We start from the raw sequence: 17741 nt of genomic DNA on the forward strand, positions 1-17741 counted from the left end.
TTAGTTACATCAACAAGGACAAAGGGAACACAGTGTGGTTTTGTAGCACAGAGCGAAGATTAAAAGTACTGATCGGGTCACAGTGTCCAAGTATTTAACAAAACCCTATTGATTTCTAATAGCTGCTGAAGACAATAGGCTCATTATGGCAAACTGTGTCAGAGTTTACAGACAAAGAAAATCCAGTCATATTTTTATTCAAAAAGTTAAGTCCCCTTATCGTTCTTTACGTTAAAATGAATGTGTTGGCTGAATTAATTCTGTAACTGCACCAGAGTATTGATAGAAATAACAGGAGGTGTGGGCAATGCAAACTAAGACAGTACATGAAGTCCCACATGTCTGTCCATGAGAAAAGCTTGCATTTATATAGCGCCTTTCATGACCTCAGGGCATTTAAAATGTATACAGCCAATGAAGTACTTTTGAATCTTGGCCGCTGTTGGAATGTAGAGATCTGATTTGCCCACAGCAAGATCCCACAAACAACAATTTAATAAGGACTCTTTAATCTGTTTCAGTGATGATTGAGGCATAATTATTGGCCAGGACACAGGAAAGCTTCTGTCCTTCTCTTTGAAATAGTGCCATGGAATATTTTACAACCACCATTGAGGGCAGACAAGGTCCTTGGACTTATTGAAAAGGCAGCACCTCTGGCAGTGCAGCATTCCCTCAGTACTACAATGCAATGTCAGCATGATTTTTAATTAATGATATCCCCCTTGAAAGATCGCCAAATAACTTGCTTAAAACTCCACAGTATTGGTGTTTCATGTTGACTGCGTCTATCTTGTAAGAAAGACCTGATCATATCTTGGCGATGTTTCTAACTGATTAATAAGCCAGTGCCTGTGGGTCAAACTGATGGTGATAGGGTGAGAGGGTTGGAAAATTTTACCAAGTAATTTCTCCTTCATTTGTTCTAGGAATTGTCTCTAGGAAATCGGAATGTTTTTCATAAGATCATAGGAAATAGGAGCAGGAGTAGGTCATTCAGTCATTGAGCCTGCTCCGCCATTCATTAAGATCCTGGCTGATCCGAGTGTGGCCTTAATTCCACTTTCTTCTCTGTCCGCCATAACCCTTGACTCCGTTGTCAACCAAAAATCTATCTAACTGAGCCTTGAATATATTCAATGGCCCAGTCTCCACTGCTCGCTGGGGAAGAGAATTCCAAAGACCCTCAGAGAAGAAATTCCTCCTCATCTCTGTCTTAAATAGAAGACCCCTTATTTTTAAAACTGTGACCCCAGTTCTAGATCGCCCACGAGAGGAAACATCCTCTCAGCATCTACCCTGTCAAGCCGCCTCCCGAGTCTTATGTGTCCCAATAAGATCACCTCTCATTCTTCGAAACTCCAATGAGTTTGGGTCCAACCTGCTCAACCTTTTCTCATTAGACAACCCCTTTATCCTAGGAATCAGCCTACTGAACCATCTCTGAACTGCTTCCAATGCAAGTATATCCCCCCTTAAGTAAGGAGACCAAAACTGTACACATTACTCCAGGTGTGGTCTCACTGATGCCCTGTACAGTTGTAGCAAGACTTCCCTACTTTTATAATGCAATAAAGGCCAACATTCCATTTGCCTTTCTAATTGCTGGCTGTACCTGCATGCTAACGTTTTATAATTTGTGTGCAAGGACACCCAGAGATCTCTGTATTGGACATTCTTTGTCACTAAGGTTGCCAATTCTGGCAGGGCGTAATCTGGGAGACGTTTTCAAAAGCGACATCATGGAAAGCCAGTGGTGTGGTGTGAGTGGGCGAAACTGCTTCCTCTGTTGGGGGGAATCAGGGGGGAGACTACAATCATAAAGTTAGAGCTATACCTGCCAAACGAGCACTCCATTTTATTCTGGTAGTTTTAGATGGTCAGCTTTTACACCAAGCCAGCTAACAAATAGGGCTTCCCCAGCAACAATGTTCCTGTTAAACTATTTGTGTGTGGCGGCACGGTAACCTGGAAGGTACTGCAGGTATTGTTCTGTGTTAAATAGAGAGCATGAGCAGCTGTGAAAAAATATTAAAAGATACTATGAGTTGAAGAAATTGGTGCGCAAATCAACAATATTTGGGTTCGTAAACAGGCAGACATTTAGTCTCCATCTGGCCTCATCAAAAAACTTTAAAAAAAAATTTGATTACCTTTTCCTAAACAGCCTCACGTAACGTCTTTAAAAACAGCTGGGATTGTTGACACAGTAGGCAAAGCACTGAGGGCACAGGCCCCACATATGCAGTGTTAGCTACCTACATTAAAGATGGCACAGACAAAACAAACACAGAAAAGAGCGTACCCCGCTTTCCCTGCTCCTGCTGCTTCCCCTGGCTCCCGCCATTCCCACCTCTCACTCCCTTCACCGTGCCTCCCCCTGCTCCCACCACTCTCTCCACCCCCCTCCCTTCCCAGTGCTTCCCCCGTGCTCCCGCCACCCTCCCCCTCCCCCCTCACTCCCTTCACCGTGCCTCCCCCTGCTCCCACCACTCTCCCCCCCGACCCCCCTCCCTTCCCAGTGCTTCCCCCGTGCTCCCGCCACCCTCCCCCTCCCCCCTCACTCCCTTCACCGTGCCTCCCCCTGCTCCCACCACTCTCCCCCTCACCCCTGCTCCCTGCTCCCTTCACCGTGCCTCCCCCTGCTCCCGCTACTCTCCCCCTCGCCCCCGCCACTCTCCCCCTCGCTCCCTGCTCCCGCCACTCTCTCCCCCCCCAGTCCCTTCACAGTGCCTCCCCCTGCTCCCGCCACTCTCCCCCTCGCTCCCTTCACTGTGCTTCCCCCTGCTCCCGCCACTCTCCCCCTCGCCCCCGCTCCCTTCACCGTGCCTCCTTCCCCTGCTCCCACCACTCTCCCCCTCGCCCCCGCTCCCTTCTCCCTGCTCCTGCCACTCTCCCCCTCGCTCCCTTCACTGTGCTTCCCCCTGCTCCCGCCACTCTCCCCCTCGCCCCCGCTCCCTTCTCCCTGCTCCCGCCACTCTCCCCCTCGCTCCCTTCACTGTGCTTCCCCCTGCTCCCGCCACTCTCCCCCTCGCCCTCGCTCCCTTCCCTGTTCTTCCCCCTGCTCCCACCACTCTCCCCCTCGCCCCCGCTCCCTTCTCCCTGCTCCTGCCACTCTCCCCCTCGCTCCCTTCACTGTGCTTCCCCCTGCTCCCGCCACTCTCCCCCTCGCCCCCTTCTCCCTGCTCCCGCCACTCTCCCCCTCGCTCCCTTCACTGTGCTTCCCCCTGCTCCCGCCACTCTCCCCCTCGCCCTCGCTCCCTTCCCTGTTCTTCCCCCTGCTCCCGCCACTCTCACCCTCACCCCTGCTCCTTTCTCCCTGCTCCCACCACTCTCCTCCCCCGCTCCCTTCACCGTGCCTCCCCCTGCTCCCGCCACTCTCCCCCTCGCCCCTGCTCCCGCCACTCTCCCCCTCGCTCCCTTCACCGTGCCTCCCCCTGCTCCCGCCACTCTCCCCCTCACCCCTGCTCCCTTCCCCGTGCTTCCCCCTGCTCCCGCCACTTACCCCTCCGCTCCCTTCCCCGTGCTCCCCCCTGCTCCCACCACTCTCCCCCTCACCCCTGCTCCCTTCTCCCTGCTCCCGCCACTCTCCCCCTCGCCCCCGCTCCCTTCCCCGTGCTTCCCCCAGCTCCCGCCACTTCCCCCCCTCTCCCTTCACCGTGCTTCCCCTGCTGATGTTACGGCACATGTGGACATCATCGTGCAGGATGAATACTAGCAAATAAGGAAGCAGACACATTCCAATCTCCCCGAATGATTTCTTTGCCGATTCTGGTAAATTCCCGGTCGCTCCAGAAGGGTTGAGAACCCTAATTGTCGCTTGAGTTAAATTCTAGCACTCCCCACTTAACAACTGCATTGTTGGGAGCACCTTCACTACGCAAACTGCAGTGGCTCAAGAAGGCCCACTCCCACCACAACTGTCACCAGGAAACCTGGCTAGGTAATAATAATAGCGACATCCAAATATCCAGAATGAATTTTTTTAGAACATAGAAGGGTCATCAAGAAAGCAGGTTGGCTTTTTCCTTATTATTGCACAACAAAACATATTCAGTAATGTTGCCACCCACAGGGTTTGACCTCAGATTTATATTAATTAGCTCCCTAATTTAGACTCTTGGTGCATGACGGATGGCACATCAATCCCCAGCCTTCAGCTCCAGTATTAGCATTCTGTCACATTGTATCCATAGCAACCTATCATTCCCCACATGGTTGCCACGATAAAATCAATCCATTCTTGACATGTTCATCCTTCAGCTACTCATGAATCAAATGGAACAAAAACTTGAAAAATTCCTTAACATCCAAAACATCTTGCAAAGCCCACCCCCCCGCCCCCTGTTTTGGCCTCTTGCAAACTGCATCAGTGATGCCAGGAAGCATTAAAATTGACTCAGTATGTTACTATTTTGCTAACAAGAATTTTAGCCATTCCTTGGATCTATTTATAGTTCAGAGGAAACGCATGTCGTCTGTTGGATTTTCTGGGAACTTATTGCTGAGCACAGTTTAGACATCTGAAAATCAAGTGACTTGTCAAGTAATTGAACAACTCTGGTGTGATGTTGGGTTAAAAAAAAGTAGATTGTTTGCTGGTTCATGCTGAGACCGTTGCTTTTTTTCAAGTGGTGCTGATAGGTTTTTGAAAAGGGTTTAAAGTTAGACAGGCAGACACAAACAAAATTCACTTTTTGGAATTTTTGTTTCTCCTTTGAATTCTCCTCCTCCGACTGTGAAGGTCTATATGGGCTGGGGATCTGACTCCGCAGGCACTTGCTGCTCTTCGCTATCTAGTTCAAGTGACCGTGCTTCATCTGAGAATCTAGAGTCTTGCTGAGTGTGATATTTGACGACAAAGGTATCACAACCAGCCCTAATCCTATTCCGCACAATGTTCACACACAAGCAGGTAGAAATTTGTCTTGGGTGGTGGCGCAGAATAGGTGGTACCAGAGAGGCCGCCTGTTAAACGCAGCCCCTGATATTCAGTTCTGTTGCAGTCAGTGGAGTCTGAGAATACCCATTTTACACCACCGCACGAGTCAAGTTGTGTCAAGTTCTGGTCACTGCACTTTAGGAAGGATGTGAGGGTGCAGAGGAGGCTGACCAGACAGAGGAGACTCACCAGGATGGTTCCAAGGATGAGGGATTTTAGCTACAGTGGGAGAAGCTGAGGTTACTCTGCTTGGAGCAAAGGAGATTGAGGGGAGATTTGATAGAGGCAGCAACTCATCAAGCCTCCTCGGACAGCACCTTCCAAACCTGCAACATCTACCACCTAGAAGTACAATGGCAGCAAATGCATGGGAACAGCACCACTTGCAATTTCCTATCCAAGCCACACACCATCCTGACTTGGAACTCTATTGTCGTGTCATCACTGTCACTGGGTCAAAATCCTGGAACTCCCTCCCTAACAGCACTGTGGGTCTACCTACACCACATGGCCTACAGCGGTTCAAGAAGGCAGCTCACCACCAATTTCTCAAGAGCAAATAGCAATGGGCAACAAATGCTGGTCTTGTCACTAATACTCATCCATGAAAGAATAAGGAAAAAAATGTAAGGTTTTGGGCAAGAGATGCAGGGGTGTGAGGAAGAACTTTTTTGAGCAGTGAGTGGTAATGACCTGGAACTCGTTGCCTACAAGGGTGGTGAAAGTGGGGATGATCAATGATTTCAAAGGAAATTAGTTGGGCACTTGAGGGAAATAAAGTTGCAGGGCTATGGGGGTGGAGAGGGAGAATTGATTGGTCTACAGAGAGCCAGCATAGATTTGATGGACTGATGCCAGCTGATATCTTGGGTTATCGAGGTTATTGATAATAAGCAAGAGTTCAGTCCAACTGTTGTGAGGCCAGCCAACTGGGCGACGAGGCATTTTTCACTCGCCTGTGGGAGGCCGGCATGGAAATTCCAGCCAAGAGAACCATGGAAACTTACAGGGAGGTGGATGATGCCTTATGCTGACAGGTGATGCCATCATAAATGCAGTACATTCTTCAGCCGAGGAGGCTGATGACCCTGATGAGTCCGAAGCATGCCCAGCCACTCACCTGCTTATTTCCCCAGCCAATGTCGCAAAGGCTGTAGAGATTTCTGGGATTTTGTGCTGCAGCACAAAAATATGTTTGACTGCATTGGTGACATGGTGGACTGTAACGCGCACATCCAAAGGCAGCACGCTAAGTGGAGAAAGATTATGGAGTTTTTCCAGAGCTGACTCCTGATGTTTTCAATGCAAAGATCTGGGGCGGGATTTTCCGCACCCGCCCGCCGCTGGGATCTTCCTGTCCCGCCACAAGTCAATGGACTTCGGGCTGGGGCGCCACCTCGCCCGTGGTGGGTCCCGGCCCTGGCCAAGTCACTGTAAGGTGTAAACAAATTGAATGGAGAATTTTTCATACATTTACTACTCTACTGTGTTTTAATTTGGCATTTGAATATGTTTTTTTGATGTAGACCCTGTTTGTAGGCATATTGTGTTACATAGAAATATTCATGTGGGAATGGGGCCTCTGTGGCTATCACAAAGCTCCATTTAACACAAATATGTGGACAAATCCCCTGGGATTTGATTCATCAGGATTTTATGGTATAATTTCGGGTGCCTGGATACTGGGTTAAATTTTCCTGTTCCTCCGTCCAAGGCTATTAGATCATCTGGACGCAGTGAATATGGGAAAATCTGGAATTGGGGGAAGGACAGGAGAAGCCAATACCCTTAATGGAGTTTGCCCAATTTGCTAACCATTAATTTAAATGGGCAGAAAATGAGGCAGCCTCTCTTATGGGCCTGCACTGATCTCCGTCCAATTCTACTACCCTTGGTGATCCTGGAAAATCCACCCCATCATGGCTTCTAATCCCAGTGTAGGAGTTGTAGATTGAATACATTTGTTTCCTTTCCCTTCCCTCTTGTACCATTTTTGTTACACGATTGCTTGACTGTTGCTGTTCTATATTTCACAACCCCCTCCGCCTGCCTCGTGCACACTTTGGCTCTGACACCCACGCGCATTTTCACACAAAGTATACATTCTCGCTGCTCATGTTGCTTCTGCAGCCTTTACTGTACTCACTACAAAGAGCAAAGTTTTCTGGCAGCACTGGGCCAACAGCTGTGTCTCCGCAGTTAGTCGTCATTTTCTCGAGTACCAGCAGTTTCATCCAAGCTCTGGAGGGGTCCGTGGAGGCAAAACCCGCAGTCTTATTTTTGGAACAGTGAGTGACTGAACATAATTAATCTGGGAGGCAAGGGACTCAATAGAATTAATTGGCAAGCTAGGGGAGAATACCTACTTCTGAATGCCTTGCCTTTCTGTGACAACTGACTTCTTTTATTGTGAGGTTTAATTTGTCACACGGCACCTGGTATTCAATAGTAGATCAGGAGTTTACATTCCATAGATGAGGTCTACTCAGCAGGTTTTGACTTTTGGTCTGGGGTTAACTGTTTTCACCCTGTCCGCCTCGGATTTACTGTAACATAGTAAATGTGGGCTGCCGTTCATTCGAGTTGTTTTGTGCTGTTCTTGAACATTTAATTTATTTAGATTACAATGTGCTTTAGGCATCAAGATCTTGACAAGTGCTCAGGGTTGTGTGGTGCACATGTTTAATGGTAGCTCCTATTTACTGTAAAAGGCTTGCATTTATATAGCACTTTGCACGACCTCAGGACGTCACGAAGCACTTTATAGCCAATGGAGCACTTTTGAAGTGGAGTCATTGTGATGTAGGAAATGCAGCAGTCATTGTCCAGCACTGTGTGGTGTGACAGTTACTTATCAGCCCAAGCCTGAATTGTGTCCAGGTCTTGCTGCACATGGACACAGATAGCTTCAGTATCTGGGGAGTGGAGTTGCAAATGTTGCTGAGTATTGTGCAATCATCAGCGAACTTCTCCACTTCTAACCTTATGATGGACGGAAGGTCATTGATGAAGCAGCTGAAGATGGTTGGGCCTAGGACACTGCCTTGAGGAATTCCTGCAGCAATGTCCTGGGAATGAGAGGATTGACCTCCAACAACCACAACCACTTTCCTTTGTGCTAGGTATGACTCTGTGAATCTGTACGTGGTCCCTCTTGGAAATGAAGCAGCCTTGAACATTGCTTTCCCTAATCCCCTTCTGCATTTAACTCCTTTTGGTCTACATTTCTCCATATGTTGGGCACCCTCTGTGTGTTAGCCCATGATTGTTAGCAGGCTATTGGACTGGGGAAACTTGAGCCTGGCCTGGCTGCCCTGCAACGTTCATACACGTATGGAGGTCAAATGGAGTGACCCAACAGTTGAGATCAGGTCATGGGACTTCGACCAGAGATCAAATCTGTGAGCTTCTGCTGTGTAACCTAGTGATGCACTGGCTGGTGCAGTTACCTTCTAGGCCATTAGGGCTCTCACTTTGTTTGTGCAGCATTTTCATACCATTCTAAACTCCAACATTAATTCATTTAGAGTAATTCTAACTGGAACCTTTTAAAGCAAATTGTATTTCCAGGACATCATTGCCATAGCCCTTAATGTCAAATTGTTCTCTGTGTTTGTTTTGTTCTATGTTGCTGAGGCTCCATTTGTGTATATTTTTTGTGAATATAGAGTTGGTAGATTAGGATATTAAGTGAGGTGAAAGGACAATGAAGGAGCTTTGGATGTTTCTAGGCAAAATATTTCAAAGTTGCCCTGTGTTTCTCATTTATTTTAGAAATAATTGTTCCCTCAATGGGATTAGTGGATTTCCCCATATGAAGAGCTGGCTTTAACACAGGCTTGACAGGCCTCCCCCAGTGTTGTAAATTCTATGATTTAGTAGCTCAGTGGGTAAAAGCACTATCTGGAACAGTCCGGAATCATATTGCCCAGAAAGGTCCCATCTCCGACTCTTTGTATGTAGAGGCATTGGGTGATGGCACTATTGAACTCGCCTCAATTGTGTGAGCAGTTTCCCATTCTAAACAGACTTCACTGTTTAGGCTCATTTGAGTTGATTTAATTCATTCTCAAGATACAGGTGTTACCGGCAAGGCTGACATTTATTGTCCATCCCTAGTTTCTCTGGGTCCAATGAAACTAATTGGATTGCTAGGCCATGCCACAGGGCCCTTAATTATCAGGCACATTGGATTAGGAACTGGAGCCACATATAGACCAGACTTAATAAGGACAGAGGTTTCCTAAAGGACTTGAGTGAACTAGTTAGGTTTTTAATGACAATCCGCCACTTTAGTCACTTTTTTTTATTCCCAATATTTTCGTAAATTGTTACTTGAACTCAGCTCTGGATTAATAGCTCTGGGTTACTAGTCCAGTAACATAACCACTACATTTACTGTATCTGGTACGAAGCAGAGAGCTGCCCTCACTTGTTAACTGGATTCCAGTAAAAGCTGCAACCTATTTAAAAAGAGGAAAGAACATGAGAAAGGAACAGTGGCAGGAAGACCAAAGGGAGCATGGATTTAATATGACAATGTATTGAGTACCACCTGTGAACTTGCTTTCCTTTCAGTTCTTGATTCTGTTTCAGAGAATGGTATTTTGCTTGAATCAAACCCAAGTGAGCAGGCAGCAGGGCTACGGTTACTATTCAAGGTCAGTCAGATAACTCGAGTAAAAAAGCTCAGCTTGTTTGACATTATATTTTAAATACACAAATCCACCTGCAGCTACATAACAAGCATGATAAAGTTGGAGCTCACGAGTGAAACTCCAGACTTGACCTGAAGAACTGTGACAGAGGAGTTTAACATGACTGTAACTGAATGTTGATGGGCAAATGCTCAACTCTTTCTATTCGTAATCTCTATTGGTGATTTGTTGCAAAGTGTTCAGAGGTGGTCTATAAGTCCAGTTTATAAAGGAAATGACTTTCATTTATTTAGCAGTTTTCAGGATGTCCCAAAATGCTTTTATAGCCAATTAGTACATTTTGAGTGTAGTCACTGTTGTCGTGATGGAAACACAGCAGTCAGGTTGCACACAGCAAGCTCCATAAGCAGCAATGTGATAATGGCCAGTGGATCTGTTTTTGTGGTGTTGACTGAGGGATACATATTGGCCAGGACATCGGAGAGAACTCTTCAGCTCCTCTTTGAAAGAGTGTCGTGGGATCTTTTATATCCACCTAATGAGCAGACAGGGCCTCAAATTAGTGCCTCATACAAAAGACTGCATCTCCAAACCGTGCGGCACACCCTCATTACTGCACTGGAATACAACCTTGATTATGTGCTCAAGTCTCTAAACGATGGTTATGGACTCTGGTGTTTAGTGTCCAAAAAGGTACCTAGAAATAATTATTAAAACCGCAAGGAAAAAAGCAGTGGTTCTTCTTTACTGCTGTTTGTTCTCAACAGCCTTGTTAACCCCGTTCCATGTGCTCATACAATGTCTGCTGTATGCCACTAGTTTGCACTTGGCAATCCTGCGTGCACAGAGCCTGCTGGAACCCTGTTCCCAAATAGAATCTCATATGTGTGATGGTGTTGCTTGGTAAAATCATGTTGTTTTGTTGAGATAAGAGCATGGCAAAAGTGGTTTACTTCGCATATACTACAGCTTTGAAAAATGTGCTTAATTAACACGTTAGATTTGTAACACTTCCCCATCCAACGTTTGTTTGGCTATGTTCTGTTTATTGCAGTATGTAACAAATCTAATCTGGAATTGGAGCACGCAGGGCTTAGAAAAGTAACCACCTGTGTCACAATCGTCACAGTTTACATTTGTGACACTCCTGATTTACATAGTCAGTGCCATTTGATGCCCTGATTTACTGGTCCCTGGCATGTATCCTCTGTATGTTCTGTGGCCGTTCCCAATAACCATTCAAGTGAAACCTTCCTTTGAAGACTGTATGTTGATAGAGATCAGATGGCTAGCAGCCATATAAGAATGCGTCAGAGAATTTGAACTACAATTTGTCTTTTAATTAACCAAAGTCAGCTACACTAACACACCACTGAGATTGAATCTTTGTGAAGCTATGAACTGATTTATAACTGCATTATTCCCTCTCTTCAGGTTGTCCTTCCAACTAGAGTTGGGCGAGTCTATGTTTATGACACACCTCCACAGATGGAGCAAGATGAATACGATATCCTACCATCAAGAAATCCTCCTCCGGCCGCTTTGCAGGAGATTTATGATGTGCCTCCAACTAGAGGAGGAATGGAATCTTCTGGAAATCAGTATGGACAAGAGGTGGGTTAATGGTTTGGCATTTAATAAAAAGTGCAAAGCTTTAATGCTACTGTAGTTGAAAAACAGAAAAACATTTTAGATGAAAACTGTTCTCGTGCATCTTAAATAATGCTTCGAAAACTTAAGTATATTTTACTCCAAATACATATCAGATTAATGTTTCATTTGAAAGAAGGAAAGGCTTGCATTTATATAGCACAATCTCAGGATGTCACAAAGCAGTTTACAGCCAATAAAGTACTTTTGAAGTGTAGCCACTGTTGTAATGTAAGAAATGCGGCAGCTAATTGCACACAGCAAACTCCCACAAACAGCGATGAGATGAATGGAAAGATTAATTTGCTGACTATTAAAGGAGAACTGTCCTCATAAATAAATGGCAAAGCCTTCTGTTTACTGTCACTTGTAAAACACGATGACAAGGCAAGGGGAACAGGAATAGAACTTTCAGCCCATCAAGTCAGTTGCAACATAAGTCATGTTGGAATATTGTGTCATCGTGGTAACAAAGATGGATGATTGTTTTCTCCCCCAAGGAAAGAAAAATGCTTGTAAAGCATCTATTATTGTGATGACAGTGTCCCTTTTAACAGAAAAGCCTTTTCTCATGATAGCAATCATTTATAACCTGCCTTGAAGTGCAGTGCAAAATACAACAATGTCATAAAATACAACATGCAAGGAGAGAACAGAAAAATATTTTAGGCACAGTGAAGGTCAGTGGAATTTTGGTATTCAGAGGGGGTAATGAATAAGTGCAATTCCTCAAAGATTTTCATCCGCTTCAATGGGAGATTGGGCATGAGGCCATAACTGTATGTCTGGGGAATGTCATAATGGATGCTTTTGAACATATTTATTGGTTCCACTGTGATAAGTAAAAGGGAATGGTCACTGATTCTTTCTGGATAAAAATGTGGAGGAACATTTTTGAAACATAAACATCAGTTGTGCAGGATTAATAGTTGTTAAAGGCAAGAAATCAACATTCTAATCCCATCTCCTTTCTATCAGGTATATGATACTCCTCCCATGGCAGTGAAGGGTCCAAACAAAGATAAATCCCAGGAAATTTATGATGTACCCCCCAGTGTAGAAATGAACCTACAGCACCAGGTTCAGACTCAACAAATAGTGAGTATCCACTTCTTTTCAGACACATCTGTTTAAGATAGCTGGTGTGGTGTGACATTGTGTGACTGTGGTGTGAATTACATTTCCCAGTGGCCTGAGTTATCCAGGGGGAGAAAGGGGGAACCAGGGCAGAGTGCGGGGCTTCCTTGCAGGTATCCTTCGGTGTCTTGCTCAAGGGGCAACTTTTAGATGAAGTCTGTGAAGACATCTGCAAACTTCACAAGGGAGGGAGGGAAACACACAACACAGGCCAGTTAAGCCAAGCTACCTCTTTCCCTGCCTCCATCTGTATTGGGGGGGCGGTTGTAGGGGTGCACAGGGAGCATAGGCGAGAGACCTCCTAAGAAAGAAAATTGGGAAAGGAAGAGGCTCAGGAGTGTTTTACACGTATTTTTACTCAAATGTGTTGGCATACATATTGTGCTACCGCTTATCTCATTTCTGGTATTTGGAGCAACTATCTTTTTTAGATAACTGACCCTTCCTTAATGTAATTCGTTCCAGTTAAATGAACTCTCATTTATCCAAACAATTTGCTGTCCCCAGAGTGCTCTGGACTCAGTTATATGCTATATTTTTTGTTGCATGATAAGTGTTACAAATTTTGAGCCTGTACAAGATGTTCCCTTCGTTTCAACATTGTTAAGCTCCATTGTAAGCTTCCCCACATCCTTTATGATCAGTTTATCATTTGCTGTCCAATGTTTAATCATATGATAATGTGGCTCAGGGAGATGTAACTGTGAACTCCTTATTATGGGAGCAGAATATTCTCATCTCGCATGTGGCGCCCTGTGTCCCTTGCCATCTTTCAAGGGTGGACTAATTTAACATTTTAGTGAGACGAGAGCAAATATAAGTTATAAAGTTGCTTTATTTTGCAATTAAAGAATGAACATTGACAGTAAACTTCTCACTTTAAGCCTGTGACCCAGCCTTTTGCTCTAACACTGCTTCTTTTGCGTCATGGAGTCCCTATAGCAGGATAAATGCTCTCCAGTCAGAGACAATTCTCTGAAATTGGTTAGTTCTGAAATTAAATCAGAGCACATTCTCTCTCGCTAGGTCTGGGTTGCTAGTTTTCCCAGGCTATGTGCTTCTTTTGTACTTTTTTGTTTCTTGGTTTGACAGGAAACCAAGGGCTTGATCTCTGACCCTCTCCTGAATTCCTGTGTCTGGGGTTGGACACTCGAGCTGCCAATGAACGGCTTGCCAGTCTTTCCAAGTGAGATTCCTTGCAGCTACCCCTTGCTGTCCTCAAATGAATAGACATGCATGTTGAGTGGGATGTCTATTTGAGTATCCATTATCTGAAGTTGATATGTGGAAGAGCCACTTCAGATCTAATCCATGTGTCCTAGAAGCTGAGTGAGGTGGATTTAAGCTATTTGCTGTAATTTATACATAAATGATCTAAATTCTACCATGACCAAATGGTCAAAAGTCTCAAAACCATTTTGTGCTGGAATTTTATTTTCTTCTTGTTTGGTAACATTTTCTAATGAAGGTGAAATGAATGGGAGAGGGAGGAGAAAAAATGATCCCTCCCTTTTAAATCTCTCTGGGCCATGTTCATGTCCCAGGTGGAGAGAGGAGTTCGATGTCTATGACCGAGACCTCTGCTTTAACAGCCTATAGCCATTGAAATGGCTGAGGGTGAATTTCTTTCTTATTTCCTGGCCCAGAGGGATGTGCCAAGTCCGGACCTGAAGCATTGTTGGGATTGGGAAGGTACTACTGTGGGCATGAACTTGTGGCCTATCTCTCTATAGAATGGCACTAGTGCAGTAATATCAGGATTTGTGGAGGGTTATTCAAATCAGTTAATTTAACTGCTGCAGGAAGAATTTTATTGGATGTTTAGTGTGAAGGATAAAATCTCCACATGTGAAAGTTACACTTTTATATTATACATTGTTTCTCTGAATGCCAATTAATGAGCCCATAATTCCTGTGGTGTTGGGTAGGGGAGAAGGGTGGGGCTGGGGTGTGTGGACGCTCTGATAACTCTGCTGCCGGAGGAATGGGGGAGGGGCAGGATTTTGGGGTGGAAACCAGAGCCTCCGGGATTCCACTCTCTGTAAATACAATTGGAAATCCTGATCGACTGGTTGCTGGAGAGGGAGGTCCATAGTCAGCATTAGGAATGCGGCCGTAGGTGTTCAGGCCAATCCTGGATATTCACTCCAACTGGGAAAAGCAAAGGAATACACCTGTTGAGAGTAGACATGGGATGTATTATGGGTTGCCCTAAGTCCCCCAAAGGGTGCCCAAGCAAAGGGAACCTTCAAATTAATATTCCTATTTTCCCTTTGACTGTAATTTGAAAACATTGTTTTGATTACCCTTTGATTTGGTAAGGGCCTCTGACTTGCCTCTTAAGTGGGCTGGGTGAGGCTCTGAGTTTCCAATGGGCAGTCAGGCTGCCACCTCTTCGACTTCACAGGAATGGGCCATCTGCCCTGATTATTTGACAGACCCTAGGATGGCGTTACAGGCAGCAACCCAAACTTACTGTGGGAGGAGGGACCCTAGAATCTTGGGCCCCAGAGTATTTACGTTGTTCATGTGTTGCTGAAACCAATTATGAACTTTGGAAAATCTAGCCATTACTTCCTTCAAAGTTTGCATTTTTCTTAAATACAGGTTTATGACATTCCCCCATCTGTAAGTAAGGATGTTCCAGATGGTCCCATCTCCGAAGATACGTATGACATTCCACCATCGTTTTCTCACAGGACACCAAAGGGTACAGATCCCATGAGATATACTATTCCACCTCAAACCCCTGCAGCACATGACAGTTATCCAGTCGATGATGTGTATGATGTACCTCCACTGACAGTGAAACTAACAGACACGTCCAACAGCCAGGAAATCTATGATGTTCCTCCAAGCCACAAAATACCTGGAGGATATCAGACATCTCTGCAGGATGTGTATGATTTCCCACGGGATCTAGGTGTCCCAGCCTCCGGAGGGAAGGTCATCTTGAATGAGGAATCTGAGGGGGATTATATTTATGATGTGCCTCCTCAGGTCTGCAGAGATGCCACAACAGAAGAAATTACTAACAACTTCAAGAGACTTTCAGCTTCCAGCACAGGCAGCACAAGGAGCAACATTTCGACATCTTCACTTGATGTCATTCCCGTTAAAGAATCTTCTGTCTCGCCCAAACCGAGCAGTAAGGAGCTCAACTTGGACCTAGAAGTAGCAATGGAGATATTGGCAAAACACCAGCAAAATGTGGAGAGTTCCATTTCCTATCTCATGTCCTTCATTGTCACCAGCTGGAGGAATCGTGAGCACATGGAGGCCAACGTACAGCACATCAAGACAGGAGTGGAGAGAGTAAAGAATTCTGTGAAAGAGCTTTTGGAGTTTGCACGTGGAGCCGTTGCAAATTCCACACAAGCAACTGACCGCACTTTGTACACGAAGCTGAACAAGCAGGTGCAAAAAATGGAAGATGTCTACCAGCTTCTCCTCAAACACAGTCAGGCTTTGGACAACTGTAACTGGGCACTAAATGTTTTAATCATGAGCAAGCAAAGCTCAGCCGATGATCTGGACCGATTTGTGATGTACTCGCGAGGTATCCCTGATGATACCAAACAGCTTGCCTCTTTCCTTCATGGGAATGCTTCATTGCTCTTCAAACGGACAAAGTCACAACAGGGGGATAACAAGTCTACCGTGCCCCCTGCTGGCTTTGAGAGTGGCAGCCACTCAACAAATAACAACAACATATCAAACTATCAGACAGGATTAACAGATAAGGCCAATATCCAGGCAAGGCCTCTACCATCCCCACCAAGATATACAGCTGAAGAGTCACCAGACACTCAGTATGAAAATAATGGCAGTGGATGGATGGAGGACTACGACTACGTTCACTTACAGGTTGGTGTTGATCCAAAGCTCAAATCTGATCTTATTGCATTGGTACAGCAGTGCATACTATTAATTTAGTTTAAAAAAAAATCACTACATAGGCTAATAGACTACAAGCTTTTAGAACTAAAACTTTCCAGTTGCTGAAGACTCCATGTCTGTGTTGTCAGGTGAGGGCAGGATGGCTTCAGTTGTGAAGCTGCAGTGGTGGAATAGGCTGCTCATAGGCACTACCAAGCTCTCACATAAATAGTGCCTAGGGTACTGGAGGTGACTGTCACCTGGGGGAGTGAACCCCAACAAAGAGTTGGTGCCCTCTGGAGGCAGGAGAAATAAAAAGATATTGCTGGTGTAAGGGAAATATCCAAACCAAAAATAAGCCTGAGAACAAAGATCAGAAGAAGGGAAGAGGTCCATCTGAGCTTTTGCTTTGCTTAATCTCCAAGATATAAGCAGCTTTGGCCCTGTATTTTCCCCCTTTTCAGATTCTGTTTATTTACATAGCATTGCTCTAGGTGGAAACGATTGGTTTTCGCAAGTCAGGATGCCCTTCCATAATTTTTCCTTCCCCTTGAATTTTGTGAAGTGCGTGTCAGTGTAGCTGATCCCGATGATGTATTCCTCTGACACCCCTACAGCACTCTGAAAGCAGTTAAACTGCTCTCAGATCCCAAAGAGGTGGATGTATATAGAAAGCTGCGTTTACAAATCGTCCGCAAAGTGTTTTGTGTGGCACTAAGACCTGGCACCTGTAATGTGTTTGAAGATCACTTTGGGTTCATCATTTAACTCCTTTTAAAATAATGTTGTATAAATGATTTAGTACAGCGGCATCAGTCCTCATAAATCAGGTCTGGGTAAGTAAGTGCGGTTTTTTTTATTAGACTAACTGGAGCTTTAATCCACAAGCCTTCAGTTATCACAAGGGCCCTTTCATTAGGTGAGGTCATCTTAGCTAATGAACAGACCTTCTATCCGTGAGCACAAGAGCCTATGGATTTCAACTCCTTGGCTAGTTTAGTAAAAGGTATTAATCTGGGGATTATTGAATGGCCGACTGAATAGGGTACATGGAAAAGACTTGGCTAAAGGCACTTCTCCGCTCAACCCAAGTGCCTAACCCCTCCATTGTAATTGTTCTGATTTCTCATTTTTTTCATCAACAAAGTCGTGGTCATAGCTCCTTCTAAATTTTTTAGATTGATCCCTTAAACTCCAGGTAACTTCTGGTTCCCTACATCCCACTATGTTGATATCTGGACTCATCCTACTTTTAGTCATTATTTCCCAGGATCTCAAAAGCTGGTGAAATCATTGCACCCTCAGCCGGCCCTTCCACAAGAGTCACAAGTTCCCCTTGGATGTGAGTTTAATAAAGGCAATGGAATTTAAGAATAAACAGACTGCTACACTTTTTCTATGTTTTTGCTTAACTCCTAGTGTTTTTCAACAGCCATTCAACCTGCTTGCATCCTTCTTGCAAATCTAAATTTCAA

General features: G+C 45.1%; 1 protein-coding gene across 2 annotated transcripts in view; it reads left to right on the top strand.

Annotated features, from left to right (window-relative positions):
* The window catches only part of bcar1 (BCAR1 scaffold protein, Cas family member), a 230884-nt gene that overhangs the window by 201746 nt on the left and 11397 nt on the right, over positions 1 to 17741 (top strand). For both annotated transcript variants that reach the window (XM_078544216.1, XM_078544215.1), the window contains exons 3-5: positions 11035 to 11214; positions 12229 to 12348; positions 14995 to 16254. In XM_078544216.1, coding sequence (XP_078400342.1) covers positions 11035 to 11214; positions 12229 to 12348; positions 14995 to 16254 — 1560 coding nt within the window. The remainder of the gene's footprint in view (positions 1 to 11034; positions 11215 to 12228; positions 12349 to 14994; positions 16255 to 17741) is intronic.

Source organism: Cetorhinus maximus, chromosome 6 (genome assembly GCF_964194155.1).
Source record: "Cetorhinus maximus chromosome 6, sCetMax3.hap1.1, whole genome shotgun sequence".
In the NCBI taxonomy this organism is placed as follows: Eukaryota; Metazoa; Chordata; class Chondrichthyes; order Lamniformes; family Cetorhinidae; genus Cetorhinus; species Cetorhinus maximus.